This window comes from Canis lupus, chromosome 23 (genome assembly GCF_011100685.1).
Source record: "Canis lupus familiaris isolate Mischka breed German Shepherd chromosome 23, alternate assembly UU_Cfam_GSD_1.0, whole genome shotgun sequence".
NCBI lineage: Eukaryota > Metazoa > Chordata > Mammalia > Carnivora > Canidae > Canis > Canis lupus.
The window spans coordinates 14,712,878-14,726,396 of record NC_049244.1 but is presented as its reverse complement, the minus strand read 5'-3'; the positions used below and the strand labels follow the sequence as shown (position 1 = coordinate 14,726,396).

The 13,519-nt window shown below is 38.3% G+C and overlaps 1 protein-coding gene across 19 annotated transcripts in view; it reads left to right on the top strand.

Moving 5' to 3' along the window:
- RBMS3 (RNA binding motif single stranded interacting protein 3) overlaps positions 1-13,519 on the top strand; it is a 1,328,331-nt gene that overhangs the window by 1,307,716 nt on the left and 7,096 nt on the right. For 11 of the 19 annotated variants that reach the window (XM_038570636.1, XM_038570630.1, XM_038570628.1 and 8 more), the window contains 2 exons: positions 3,426-3,506; positions 6,289-6,416. In XM_038570636.1, the coding sequence (XP_038426564.1) occupies positions 3,426-3,506; positions 6,289-6,416 (209 nt within the window). Of the gene's footprint in view, positions 1-3,425; positions 3,507-6,288; positions 6,421-13,519 lie in introns of those variants that run through there. The other 8 variants (XM_038570631.1, XM_038570637.1, XM_038570648.1 and 5 more) reach the window with 1 other exon arrangement.

Sequence of the window (13,519 nt, the reverse complement as noted above, 5' to 3'; positions counted from 1 at the left end):
ATATCATCTCGTTGCAATGTGGTTCTCATTAGCCACTGTATCAAAAATACAAAATAATTTGTACTCATGAAAGAATGGTGGCAGATATTTTCTAACCTTTGAGACATACCAATAAAAAAAAATAGCTTAAAAGATATACATCCATTCTTGGTATGTTTTCAATAGGTAATCCACCAGGATTTACCAAGTTAAAAGGGGCAGGTTTCTTATATCACAGGGCATTCTCTTAGTCTTTTGTCATTTGTTAGCTGGATAAAATAAAGGAAAGTCTCTGAGGCATCCAGATCTAAACAGTGTTTGTGCAGCCTGGATTATTAAGTCTGACTGTAGTTTATCTGTGCTCTTAAGGAAATAAAACTGTTCTTGCCGAGAAAGTTCAGAGTTATTTGTCACCAATTACCTAAAGCTGGGAGTTGATCTTACACATAGCTGGAGCCATTTCCTGTAAGCATTTGCTCCAAATTTTACAAAGCTGTCACTTCTTGAGGCTTCACCCTAGAATATATGTGTCGAGTACTGCAGAGTTTTACTGCAAAAGTTTACACAGAAATAATAGTCTTATGGGGCATAAAGCTCCACCGTATTGATTTGTTTAAAATAAGCCTATCCCTAATTTTCAAACAATGTTCTCAAGTTCTGTCTATTATCTTTTCCGCGACAAAAAAAAAAAGCAATGAGAAAGATTTTTTTTTTCATTAAAAGACAAAGCACATTGAACTGAGCTGATGTCATTTATACTATAAAATCTCTATTGGTTCTGTTTAGTGGAGTAGCATAAAAGTACATTAAATTTTAAAATAAATGAAGTATATAGGATAGGCCTCCTGCAAGAAAATTAGGTATTGTGAGTATAAAATAAAATAAAAAATATGGAAATTAAATGGCAATAAAAATATTAACCAAAGACATATCATTCCATCTTTCTTAATTGGATCATCAGTTTTTTATAGCCTATTAACAACAATAAGAACAACAACAACAAACAAACCTGGCATCTATATTGGATGGGAACAATCAAAAGGAAAGTCCTAAGACTTACTTAATTTCAAAGATAAAGAAGTAGTCTGAAAAGTGTGCTCAATCATGAGTCAGAAGAACTGAAGTTTATTCCCATTACATAAGGTCTTAGTTTATCAATCTGTAAAATGGGTGAGCCATCCTACCTAGCTGAGCCCTAATAGAATCAGCTCCGGGCTTAAATAAATTCATAGTTGGCAAAAATATATTCTCCCCTGCTACAAGTTTACTAAGACTTTTGAGATTTGATTAAAGAAGGATTCCAATGTATGTTCCTTAAAGCACTAGTTCTAAGCAAAACTAGGAAGTGCTACCAGAAGGAAGGAAAGAAAGAAGGAAGGAAGGAAGGAAGGAAGGAAGGAAGGAAGGAAGGAAGGAAGGAAGGAAGGAAGGAAGGAAAGGGAGACTGAGGGAGGGTAGAGTACATGTTTAAAGGTATAAACCTATTATGGGGGTCATGAAATTAATTCCTACAATGAGCTCAGAATTATTAACAGCCAAGGGCATGTAAGATTTGTAACTGGAGATGGAAGGCTTTCTTGTAACTTTTTCTTCAGCCATTGAACAATTATTTATCAGGTGTGATGTGGTGTGTTGGAAGATACAGAGACATGCAAAGTTTGGCCTGTGTCTTTAGAAGATGACAGTCTGGGGATCCCTGGGTGGCGCAGCGGTTTAGCACCTGCCTTTGGCCCAGGGCGCGATCCTGGAGACCCGGGATCGAATCCCACGTCGGGCTCCCGGTGCATGGAGCCTGCTTCTCCCTCTGTCTGTGTCTCTGCCTCTCTCTCTCTTTCTGTGTGACTATCATAAATTAAAAAAAAAAAGAAGATGACAGTCTGGATAATTTCAATAGAAAATTGATGGAAAAAATTTTTTAAATTGATGGATGTTGTGAGAGCACAGAGAATAGGGCATAGAAATCTCTGGTGATATTCAAGTGCAAACCTAAATTAGTTATATTTACAGGCCTTTCAAATAGTTGCTTTTGGTCCCAGTTACAAGGTTATTTTTGTATGGGTAGGAATTAAACTTAATTGTAATTAGCGTTACACAGTTATTAGTTGCTACATGTGGATCACAGACAACATATTGGTTTGTTTGATTTAAGTTGTTCCATTAAGGCTATCTCTATTTTTAGCAAATAGATACAGTAAGAGAGTTTTTAGTTTAGGATAGAGATACATTTATTCCAAAGTTGCTTAATTAATATCCTTCTCCATGAATACTGAACAACAACACAGACAACTGATGAGCTCATCTTCATTCAGATATTTCCCTTGATTCAGGACCATTAAGTTGCTTGCACACTCAAAGTACGGAGATACAGAAAACATAGTAATTTAGGCTTTGCATATTGATTCAGGCATTCATATTTGAACTCAGCAAATGTTGAAGAATAAAGTAGCAGAGGCTTGCAGTTTTCCATCAAAATCATTTCTCTAACTTTCATGAATGGAGGAAATTTGTCTTCAGTAGATGATTCTGGTTCTGTTGTTCTGTGATGTTGGTCAAGTTTAGAAGCTCAGGAATATAGCTGATTCTATAGAAAATTCTATTCTCAAAGAGTACAATGTTGCATTTGTAGGGGAGATGTGTATTAGACATGGATATATGGAATTTGGCTTCTGTAGGTGAGCAGGTAATCTTCCCGGGGCTCCCTTTTTGCAATGCATAAAATCAGGTTATTCCCAATGCGTGTTTTACTGAATACTACAGCTTAGTGAAAAATGGTTTGACCATTTCATTGTCCATCCAGATGAAGAAAATTTGGAGAATTAAAGGAGTTGAGAAGGAGATACTGACAGTGACATGAGCATGGAAGGGGGGAAGGGCACAAAGGAGACTTTGTCATTCTCTGTAATACTATATCTTTTGCACCTAAAAAAGTGTTAGAAAAGTGACAAAATGAGGACATGTGCCAATTCTGAATGTTGCTACAAACGTATCTCTTGCATTATTCTATTTTTTTTAGTTAGCAAAGAAATTATTGCTAACATGATGATTCATTCATTCAACAAATGATTTGTTGACAGCCTACTGTGTAATAAGTGCTAGCAATAAAATGAGAAGAAAAAAACAAACTTGACATCATCCCTTGCCCTTATGGAATGTATATTTTAGATGTGAAACTGCCATGTTGGGACCTAAGATAGAATGGTTAAAAAGCCAAAGGAGGAAAGGGGGATGATACTGCCCTGATACTTTGGAGATGAGCTGCTGTTCGTACTGAATCAGTAAGCAAAAGTCATTCTTGGCTGATAGGAACTGCCTCGTTTTAGATTCGAAATAGAATCTAATAATGCACTGTCTGTGGGCTACACATCTAAAACAGTTTCATGTGATATGTATTTTACTTGCTGGTTGCAATCTCAAGTTCACCTGCATTTTTCTTTGATTCTCTCTAGTATATGACTGCTGCCGCTCCTATGCAAGGGACCTACATTCCCCAGTACACGCCTGTGCCTCCGACAGCTGTTTCTATTGAAGTAAGTCTATCTCTGTCTTATAGAAAGAGGTAGGGTTGACAAATCTCAGCCACATGTACTGTGGTCCCCCATAACCCAAGCAATCCCTACGTGTGGTTTTGTGCTGCTTTAAAATTTGACATTGCGAGCTCACTATATGAAAGTATTCAAACATGCCTATGTTGTGCTTTGCACATGAAATAAACTAATTTGCTATGAGGAAAGAGGGGAGTAACATTTTCATATTCATACTTAAAGATAAGAGACCAAATCACTACCCCATCAGATGTTAACCACAAATACTCATAAATAGGGCAGGATAAAAGATTGCAACTATTTGAATGAGTTTACTAGTGCCTTGTTATTCAAAAGAGTGGTCCCTGGATGAGCATCACCATCAGCATCACTGGGGAGCTTGTTAGAAACGCAAACTCTAAGATACCACCCAGACTTACTGAATCAGAATTTGCATTTTAACAAGATCCCTTGGGAGTCTATACTCTCACTAGTGTACTGGTTCTCAAACTTTTCTGTTTATTATTTTTTGCAATTACTTAGAGAGCTTTAAAAAATATTTATGCCTGGGTCCTGTCCTCAGATTCTGATTTGTCTGGAGTATTGACTGGACATCAGGATTTTTAAAAGATCTCAGGTGGGGAAAAAAGAAAAAAACAACCTCAGGTGATTCTAATATGTATCAAGGATTAAGGATCCTAATATCTTAATATGTATCAAGGATCTTGTCTTTAATGGAAGCTTTATTCCTTTCCTTCTCTCTTCCCAAATGGGCTGAATCCATCCCCTGTACACATTATTTTACTGGACAGGGCCATCAAGCTACATAGAAGAGAAGGGAGCATAGAGCTATATAGATAGCAGTAAAACACTTAGACATATATATTTCTGTCTAATCCTAGCCATTATTGTCTCTTGCCACTCTTCCCCTTCTCCTGTTAACATTTGCCATTATGGTCACAGTGCAGTTCTTCCCATCAAGAGGGACTCCTCTGGCGTCCATGCTATTTCTCCTCCAGGAGTTGGCCAGCAAGTAGGATGCTGGCATCCCTCCACATGGAAGTCTACCATGACTTTCCCAATCTCTAGAGCTACAGAGATTGGGGAAATCTTCACAGAATAAACTGGATCTGACACAGATATTTGTATATGACAGATATTTGCTAGTACCAAAGTTTGGGAAACATAGAAGTTTAAGAGGACACCATCACATAATTTAGGAAGTCAAGGAGGTCCAATTTTAAATCTTTTATGTGCTCTAGACCTGTGGGCCCCAAAGAATATGTCAGTATTGAACAAGTTTTAATTGGTTTTTCAGAATTTCAAGACTACATGAGTAAAATACATGTGGGCTTTTTTGTTTTTTTGTGTGTGTGTTGCTATATTTGACCATCAAAAACATCCAGATCATCAGTTAATGAATCTAGATATTCTAGGCACTTTCAGCATAGATCTCTACATACTTGCATTTTTCTCTGTCTACACTAACATATTGATAAGCGTATCTACCGAATCTGAGCATTTTGATGACCATAAAATAATGGGACACATTTGACAGTATGACTTATTGGAAACACTCTAACTATAGTTAAAGAAGAAGTCTATAATTTAAAAAAAGTCTTTTGGGTCGGGGTGCCTGGAGAGCTTAGTGTGGAGCATGCAACTTTTGATCTCAGGGCTGAGAGTTTGAGTCTCATGTTGGGCAAGAGATTACCAAAAAAAGACGAAGTCTTTCACTAAGAAAAATGGAAGTACATTTTTATATGTTGCTTTCATGTGTGCTTAAAGAAAAAGCACCAATCTACTTTTCTATGTAAAACACTCATTGAAAATTCATCAATATCAGCACAAATAGATGCTGATGGGACATTCAGAAAAATGCATAATACCAAATACTATATTAGGGAAAAAATGATTGAAGTAAATATAGGGAGAATTTTTGGATTCTGAGGAACAATTTAAGGGACTTTAAGTTAGGGACAGAGAATTGAATAAGAACATTTGAAACCTGACATCACTGCGGATGTCCAAGGCTATGAATAAATCTAAGAGAATCTATTCAGAGAGATGCCCTCTCTAAGCCTCCAACCTGCCAAATAAAACCACCTGTGCCTTTCTTAGAAGCAAACATCTATCCCTAAAGATGACCAACTCCTTGTTGGCATCTATGAGAAATGAGAGGGTGAGGAAAGTAGCAAATCAAAATTAAGGATGTTTGTTTTCTGAAACTTAAAAATGAATTCTAGTTCATACTGTAGAAAACAAAAGAAACAAAATCAAATTGCTGAAGAGAAAACCTACCTAACATTGGCCTTTTAAAGGAATTCCAAGCTTTTATGTATTGTTTTCTTTTCCTTTTTTAGGTCAGAGTCCATTGTTTTGCCAAGTCAAAGAGACATGACACGGTGGACTACCCCAGGGAAATGTTTGAATATACAAGTTTTTATAGGAATCCTGCATGAGTTTTTGATTAAGAAATTATTATTAAGGATGGCTATATGCAACCATGGTTTAAAAGTTCTAAGCATGGTGAAAATTATTTTCTCACCATTTGACTGCAGTAGGGGGTTTCTGAAGGCAAAGCCTCTTGGTGACACATTGAAGTGAATTCCTCAGCCTGTATCCAGATATGCTCTGGGGTTTTCTTTTGGGTACTTCCTGTAGCTCCATTTGGCTGAGTGCAACTCTACTCAAGCCAAACAGAAAAGGGCTATCCCCTATAGTCCATCTGGAAAAAGGCCCTTTGCTAAAGCCAGTAAGGCTTTTGTGTTCTTATTTGCTTCCTTAGGGTGTTGTTGCTGATACCTCTCCCCAGACAGTGGCACCTTCATCCCAGGACACCAGTGGTCAGCAGCAACAGATAGCAGTGGACACATCCAACGAACATGCACCTGCATATTCTTACCAACAGTCTAAGTAAGTTCGGGCTATGCTAAGCTCTTTCTCTCAGGATCAACCATCTTGACACCATTCTCTCATGTTCTATCTGTTAGCTTTTGCTGCAGTACAGACTATCCCAAACTTAGTGACAAAGTGTTCTTTTAGTTCATGATTATGTGGGTTGACAATTTGAACTGACCTCAGGTGGATGGTTCCTGTGGTCTTGACTAGAATTGCTCAGACACCTGGGGACAGCTGATGGTCATTTTTACAACTCTGCTTCTGGGTGTTAATTGTTTGTTCTTGAATGATGGAAGCAAATGGATCATGTGTTTCTGATCCTGCATCAGCTTTTTCACATAGAAGTCCCAGAATTCAGAGAACAGCAAGAGAGGAAGCCCAAATGAAGCACTCTTCAATCTGTTTGTGATGCATTTACTACTGCCCCAGAGGCCAAAGCAAGTCACATGGCCAGGCCCAGAGTTAATATAAGAGTTTACCTAAGCCTTAAATACAGAAGGAGGCATTAAAAAAAAAAAAATCTACCATATGTATTTTTGGAGAAAACTCCAATATTCCTATTTGAAACTGGATAATGAGGCTGCATTCTTTACTTTTTAAATATTTTATTTATTTATTTGAGAGAGAGACAGCACAGAGGGAAGAAGCAGACTCCCTGCTGAGCAGAGAGCCCCATGGGGCTCAACCCCAGGACCCTGAGATCCTGACCTGAGTTAAAGGCAGATGCTTAACAGACTGAGCCACCCAGGTGCCCCAGTGAGCCTGCATTCTTGAATGGAGGTAGAAACACTCCTTTTGCAAGGTTGCCTTGAACACATAGTAAACTAGTTCATGAAAAAGGGTGCTGTAGGGCAGCCCAGGTGGCTCAGTGGTTTAGCGCCGCCTTTAGCCCAGGGCCTGATCCTGGAGACCCGCAATCAAGTCCCACGTCAGGCTCCCTGCATGGAGCCTGCTACTCCCTCTGCCTGTGTCTCTGCCTCTCTCTCTCTGTGTCTTTCATAAATGAATAAATAAAATCTTTAAAAAAAAAAGAAAAAGAGTTCTGTAAAATATAAAACAATGTGGAGTCTTATTTAGGATTTAAACGCCAAAGCAACAATCATGTATCAGAATTACTCTTTCAAATCTTTAAGTCACTTATAAAGTACAGTTGGCTTTGTGTTGAGTAATTATGTAGACTAAAATTTGAGAGGTTTTGAAACCAAAGTAATTAACAAAAATTCCATCTATATAGAGATATCTTGTGCAAACTATTCTAATTTGTAGGTAGCAATCAAAGCCCCAGTGAATAGACAATCCCCAAGAGATCCTTCCTGTCTGCAGAGTATCACTCCCATTTCTTGATCATTCCTCTTTAACCTCAATACATAGAGATTTGTTTGTTGTTGAAAGATTAATCATGGTAATGGAGTCTTCTATGAGTAGTTTAGCTTCTAAAGGTAGTCTTCCAAATGAAATATGCTGACATGACTTGACCTTTATTACTATTATTATTATTATCACATAACAACTTTCAGGAATGATCCATAAGAATAAAACATTTTGTGTTTTTGTTTCTTGTTTTTATTTTTAATTCACCTATAGCCTATGTGAATCACTTTTACACACACCGCACAATATAGTAGTCTCTGATCCTCTGTTCCAAGCATATTGGAATTTTTTCAGTCTGTTCAGAGGGTAATGTATGAGAAAGGAGCCAGAGGCTGGCTGTGTGGAAGTACAGTGAGAGACACTGGAAACGAGAGCTACTATGTTTGCCAGAAACACTTGGTGAGTAGGTGAAGCTGGCTTTTGCTGTTTCTGAGCATAATGAGGAAACGGGTGATCCTAGACCCTTCTTGCTAACAGTTTAATGATGTCTGGGTAAATAAAAGAGATGCTTTCATTCAACCAGTCAGCAGTTATTGATATAATGCCTACTATGTGATGCACAGAATTTCAGATGCCAGGAAAAGAGCAATGAAAAAGGCAGGTGCTTTTCCTGTTCTCTTGGAGTTTACTTCCTGCTAGGAGTAGACTCACAGTCAGTGAGCCAATCAGCAAACAATAATTAAAAAAAAAAAAAAAAAAAACAGATTTGCAAAGCAAATATTTAAAAAAGATCCTTGTGATAGAAAGTGACAGGATAAATACCAAAGATTTGTTATCAGGCAAGGCCTTTCACAGAGGCCTGGATCTGAAAGATAATTACAAGCTAATCTTGGAGAGATTTGGAGAAAAAAAACATTATAGGCAGAAAAAAAAAAAAAAAAAAAACCAGGAAATCCAAAGGTCTAGAATGTGAACCTACAGCTAGAGTGTGGTGAAGAGGTAGGGGAAATGCTGTAGGAGACCAAGTCAAACAGGCAGTTTTTATGAAAGCTCTAGTCCTTGGATACTTGGCTTTGTATAGAGGAACCATTCGCAGTTTTATTTGAAGAGAGCCACAAAAGCTTTGGAAGGCGTTAAGGGATGGAAGGCCAGCATTTGAGTTGTATTTCAAGGACTCCATTGACCAGTGGAGTCTGTGTATGGAGGGATGTGTTTCAAGGATGGCTTTCAGGATACAAAGTACCCCCTTCTTGAACTGTCTGTAACATCCTCTTTCCCCTGGCCGATTCAATCAGCTTCAGCTGCCCCCACTTAGAGCCCACAACAGGATGCTCTCTTCTTCCTTAGGTTGTCCCTACCATTCATGACCATTGTATGATGTGGTGGGGAAGGGGATGCCCTGCCTAACTCAGAGAGAACATCTATGCCTCTCCCAGATTCCAGTGAGAGTCTCCCCACCCACCTCCACACTTAGAGTATTCAGCCTCAGGCCAGTCTCTGTGCTAGGAGACAGGATCCCTGCCCTCCAGAATTTACAATCTAGTACGAGACTTAGATGTATATATAGGCATGATGTGCATACTGCAAGGACTCTTTTAAAAAAAAAATACTATAGTAATAGAATGCATTTAACTTTTCTCGACTGGGTCAGCTTTGGTGGAAGTTGTAGCACCTGGAATAGGGTCTTACAGATAGTCAAGTGGTGTTCTAGGTAGAGTAACAGGTTGGCCAAAGTCCAGAGATGGGAAATCTCAGAGTGCTTCTTTGAGAAGGGGATTCAGAAGAGTACAATAGTGTAAAAAAAAAAAAAAAAGGCAGATTGGAGCCAGATTCTAATATCGGATGTCTCACGGATGTACTTGGACAGCATTTCCTTTGTTCTACAAATGCTCCTCCAGTTGAGGTCAAAGATGGATTTGGAAGCAGTGGAAACAGTCCAATGATTGCAATGATTCAGACAAGAGGGAACAAAAAGTGTGAAGTAAGATGGTGGCAAGTGTAATGGGACGGAAGTGGGGGGGGGGAGTGAGGGTGGGAGGAGATAAACCAAAGTAAGAAGAAAAGGTAAAAAAGGGTTTTACAATTCCAAACAAAACCATGGAATTACTGATGTTGCTAAGGGAGGGAAGGAGAAGATAATATAAAAACCAAAGAGGGAAAGATAAACAATTCTAATTATCCCTACAATAAGTCGATTCAAAGAAGCTTTATTCCCTGAAATATCTGAGGAAGTCTGAGTCTGATGACGTGGAACTTTAAATGTTTAAACATTTCAAAGCTACCCACACCATGGTTACGTGCTTTGGACCACAGATTCCTATGGCTGATAATGTGGGACTTTCCACAGATAATAAGTATGGAAGGAAGAAACCCTCCACACGTGTCCTCACAGTGGTAAGCATTATGGTGAGGGGTTTCCTCATTTGAAGGCATTTCCCTTACACTTATGCAGGAATGTATGTTACAGGATGTTCCACAGGGCATGTTTGTGGCATCATGCCAGAGATGAGAACACCCTGGAACATGGAACATTTCAAATGTGTGCCACGTGAAAACCACTGGCATTGCCTTGTGTACATTTCTTTAAACCTGAAGCAGATTTTTAACAGGTCTGTTTATATTCTCAACTTCCTCTCTCTGACGTGCTGCATATCGCCAGGAGCTTTTTTGACTTGAAATGACAACACTAACATATCAAATGAAAGCAAAAATAATATTCAAGGTCAAATAAATTGATGGATAACAATCTATTCTGAAAATTTCTAAAAGGAAGAAATGAATGTGACTCTATCTAAGTTTTTATCAGTTTCAGCCAAGGGAAGCTGATCTGTGTCATGGTAAGGCATGAGAGTCTACAGAACCATTTAAGAAGACAGAATTAAGCTAAGTGTATAGGGCATGTAAACACCTGCGTTCTTTTTCTTACATAACGATCACTGGGAAAAGTTTGGGGGATGTGAGAGTATCCACAGAGACATTTATCAAGGAAGCATTCATAAGAGATGAAGTGATAAATTTGGCTTGCTCAATAAATTAATCTGGCTTGCTCTGTACACTCGATAAAGACCCAGCTCTGTTTCTTTAAGTAATTTAAATGTACTTAACATGAGAGATTCACTCAGATTAGATCTGACCATTTTCTAGAGTCAGGACTATGTTATCCTTAAAGAGGCCACTAGAAAGCTCTTCTGTGACAGCCTTGTTTTGAAATCAAGGTACAAGGAGTATCCCTTAAGTTATAAAGCTACAAATGTCCCTACAATCTAACTGTACCTTTCACCTAGAGTACAGAGGGTCTCTAAAATATTTTACCCAATCCACGTGAACTTGAATGCTCTAAGTTTCACAAGTGGCAGCTTATTTCTAGCATCATTATGCTAATTAGCATGCCACTACTTTCTTCAGGCACCCCATTTCTGACAATCATTATGCTAATTGAGATACGGACAGTTTCAAGTACTTATAGAAACCTCTGGCTTTTCTCATTAAATATTAGCTGACCTCCTGTGGGGTGTGAAATCCTGAGTTGTGTAGCTGAGTGCCCTGGAAAAGTAGCTTAACCCATCACACATACATTTAGCAGCATAATGTTCATACTAAAGATATTTTGAAGTAAATTACAGACATCACAACAGAAGGTTGCAGAACAAAAGTTTAAGAAGTAGAAGTGATGAGCATATGAATAGAAAGGTCATATTTGGGATCTATAGCAACAAATATTTTACTATTCCAAATTCCACTTTCCAAGCTAAAAAACAGGTCTTCACATTTTATATTAATGCTTTTTTTTTTTTTTTTCCTGTTAAAAGAGGCTGCTAATGCAAAAGGGGCTTGGGGCTTTTATCTGCAAAGGCAGAGATGATACCTGTGGTTTGTTTTGAAAGTTCTATGGAAATTCCAGTTCCTGTCCGAGTTAACGGTTTTTCTTTGTGCTATTTAAGAAATCTTAAAAATGACGAGGGCTTGAAAAAATAGGAGTCTTCAAGCAAAGTTAACTTTTAATATGTAAAATCATTGTCAATCTTTGAGTGACAACCCTTTGGAGTCTCCTTCTCCTCTTCTTTAGAGGGGGAGATTAGATCAGCATTCTCCAGAGTATAAATTAGGTTTTAGTGCTGAGGGAGAATTTAACAACCATACCCCCGGAGTTGGGGTGGGGGTCCCAAGGAGTGTGGGAAACAACCTCTAACCTAAGTGAAATGCTTTCTTAATTGCAGTCGTCTTCAAAGCTATTAAAATGCTAATAGTTGGACCTCCTAGAGGGCAAGATAAATCAAATGTTTCACTTCCTGAAAGATTAGCATGTGAGCTGGACTTCCAACTTGGGAATTCTGAGTTTTTGCAAACATGTGACAAAATGTTCACTCTCAACATGATTTTCATACTTCACCTAGGACAGAGAAGGTGGAGAGGAGGGAATTCAGTTCTATTAAATAGCAACACCCTGTCCCTTCGAACTTCAGCTAGCAACCAAGAAAATGCAAAGGACAACCATTCATTTCTCCTCATTTGTTTTTGTGTAACATTGAGACCACTTGATAGGAGAGGGCTATTGGAAACCTTTGCGTAAGGTTATAGCTTGAAAGTGTCTGTAGCCTAGCTCATAAATATGGGTGCTTCAAGACCAGTGCACAGGACATACCTGAGCAGTGTGAGTGTTCTATGTCAGTGTAATCCTTTGGCTAAGACACGGGTCATGGAGCAGCTGTTGCAGAGATTGATGGTGTATTAGGCATTGTCTGCTAGATAAATAATACCAGGTAAAAGATGGGTGTGGGAGCAAAGAACAGGCCAAAAAAACACAAAAACACAAAACTGAATGAAACGTTTTGTTCCCACAACAAGGTAGGTTTTTAGAAATAAATGAAGTAAGTCTATACTTTGCAAAGGTACAGAAATCAAATATATACCATGGTTCCCATGACTACTACTGATAAAGTTTCCCTTATTGTTGCTGCTATTATGAAATTTTTAATGTCATTTCTTCTTAAAAGAAACCCCACTTTTTCATATAACATACACAAAATATGTATTCTTAGAAACTTAACCTATTGGTTAAAAATGGAAATATCAATTCTCAACTAGTTGCTTTTCTTACATGATCCTAAGAACATGTAAGATCCTTAGGCTTCTAAGAGGCACAGCTGACTCGTATGAACACGTTTTGCAAATTAGGAAGAAAAAAACCTCTCTGGATCATCCCAGCCTACCTGTCATATAGCTTAAAACATCCTTAAGGACACTTTGTTAATTTGAATAAAGCCCGCTTGCTCAGAACAAATGCAGCCCTGCACTAGAGGACGCAGGTTGGGGATCAGATTTTAGGCGGGAATTTAGCCCCCACAAACTCCCTCAGCCATGCAGCTTATACAGTGAACAGCCTGGACACCCTCAATAACCCTGAGGTTTCTTTACTACATTAAGCAACTAGGCATCAGAAGAACCTGCAAAACACTGAAAGAAGTAGACTTCATCTAAATTGACCTACGGATAGTTTCAAAATCATTTTTTATACCCCTGAAATGATTTAACAGAATTCTAGTCTGTGGATGGAAGGGCTAAGCGTCAAGGTCGACCCACTAGAAGCTCAACCCTGCAACTGTAGATGGAACAGAAGCAGAAGACATTGTTTGGCTAGCCTAGGCAAAGCAGCAGAAGTAAAAATGACATTTGCCTAGTTAAACATTTATTATGTGCATGCATACCATCTGCCAGATTCCTGGAAAGTAAAAAGTGGAAGTAGAATATAGTCCCCGTTCTCAAGAATTAGAAAACTTAAAAATAAATAAATAAATAAAAATAAAAAT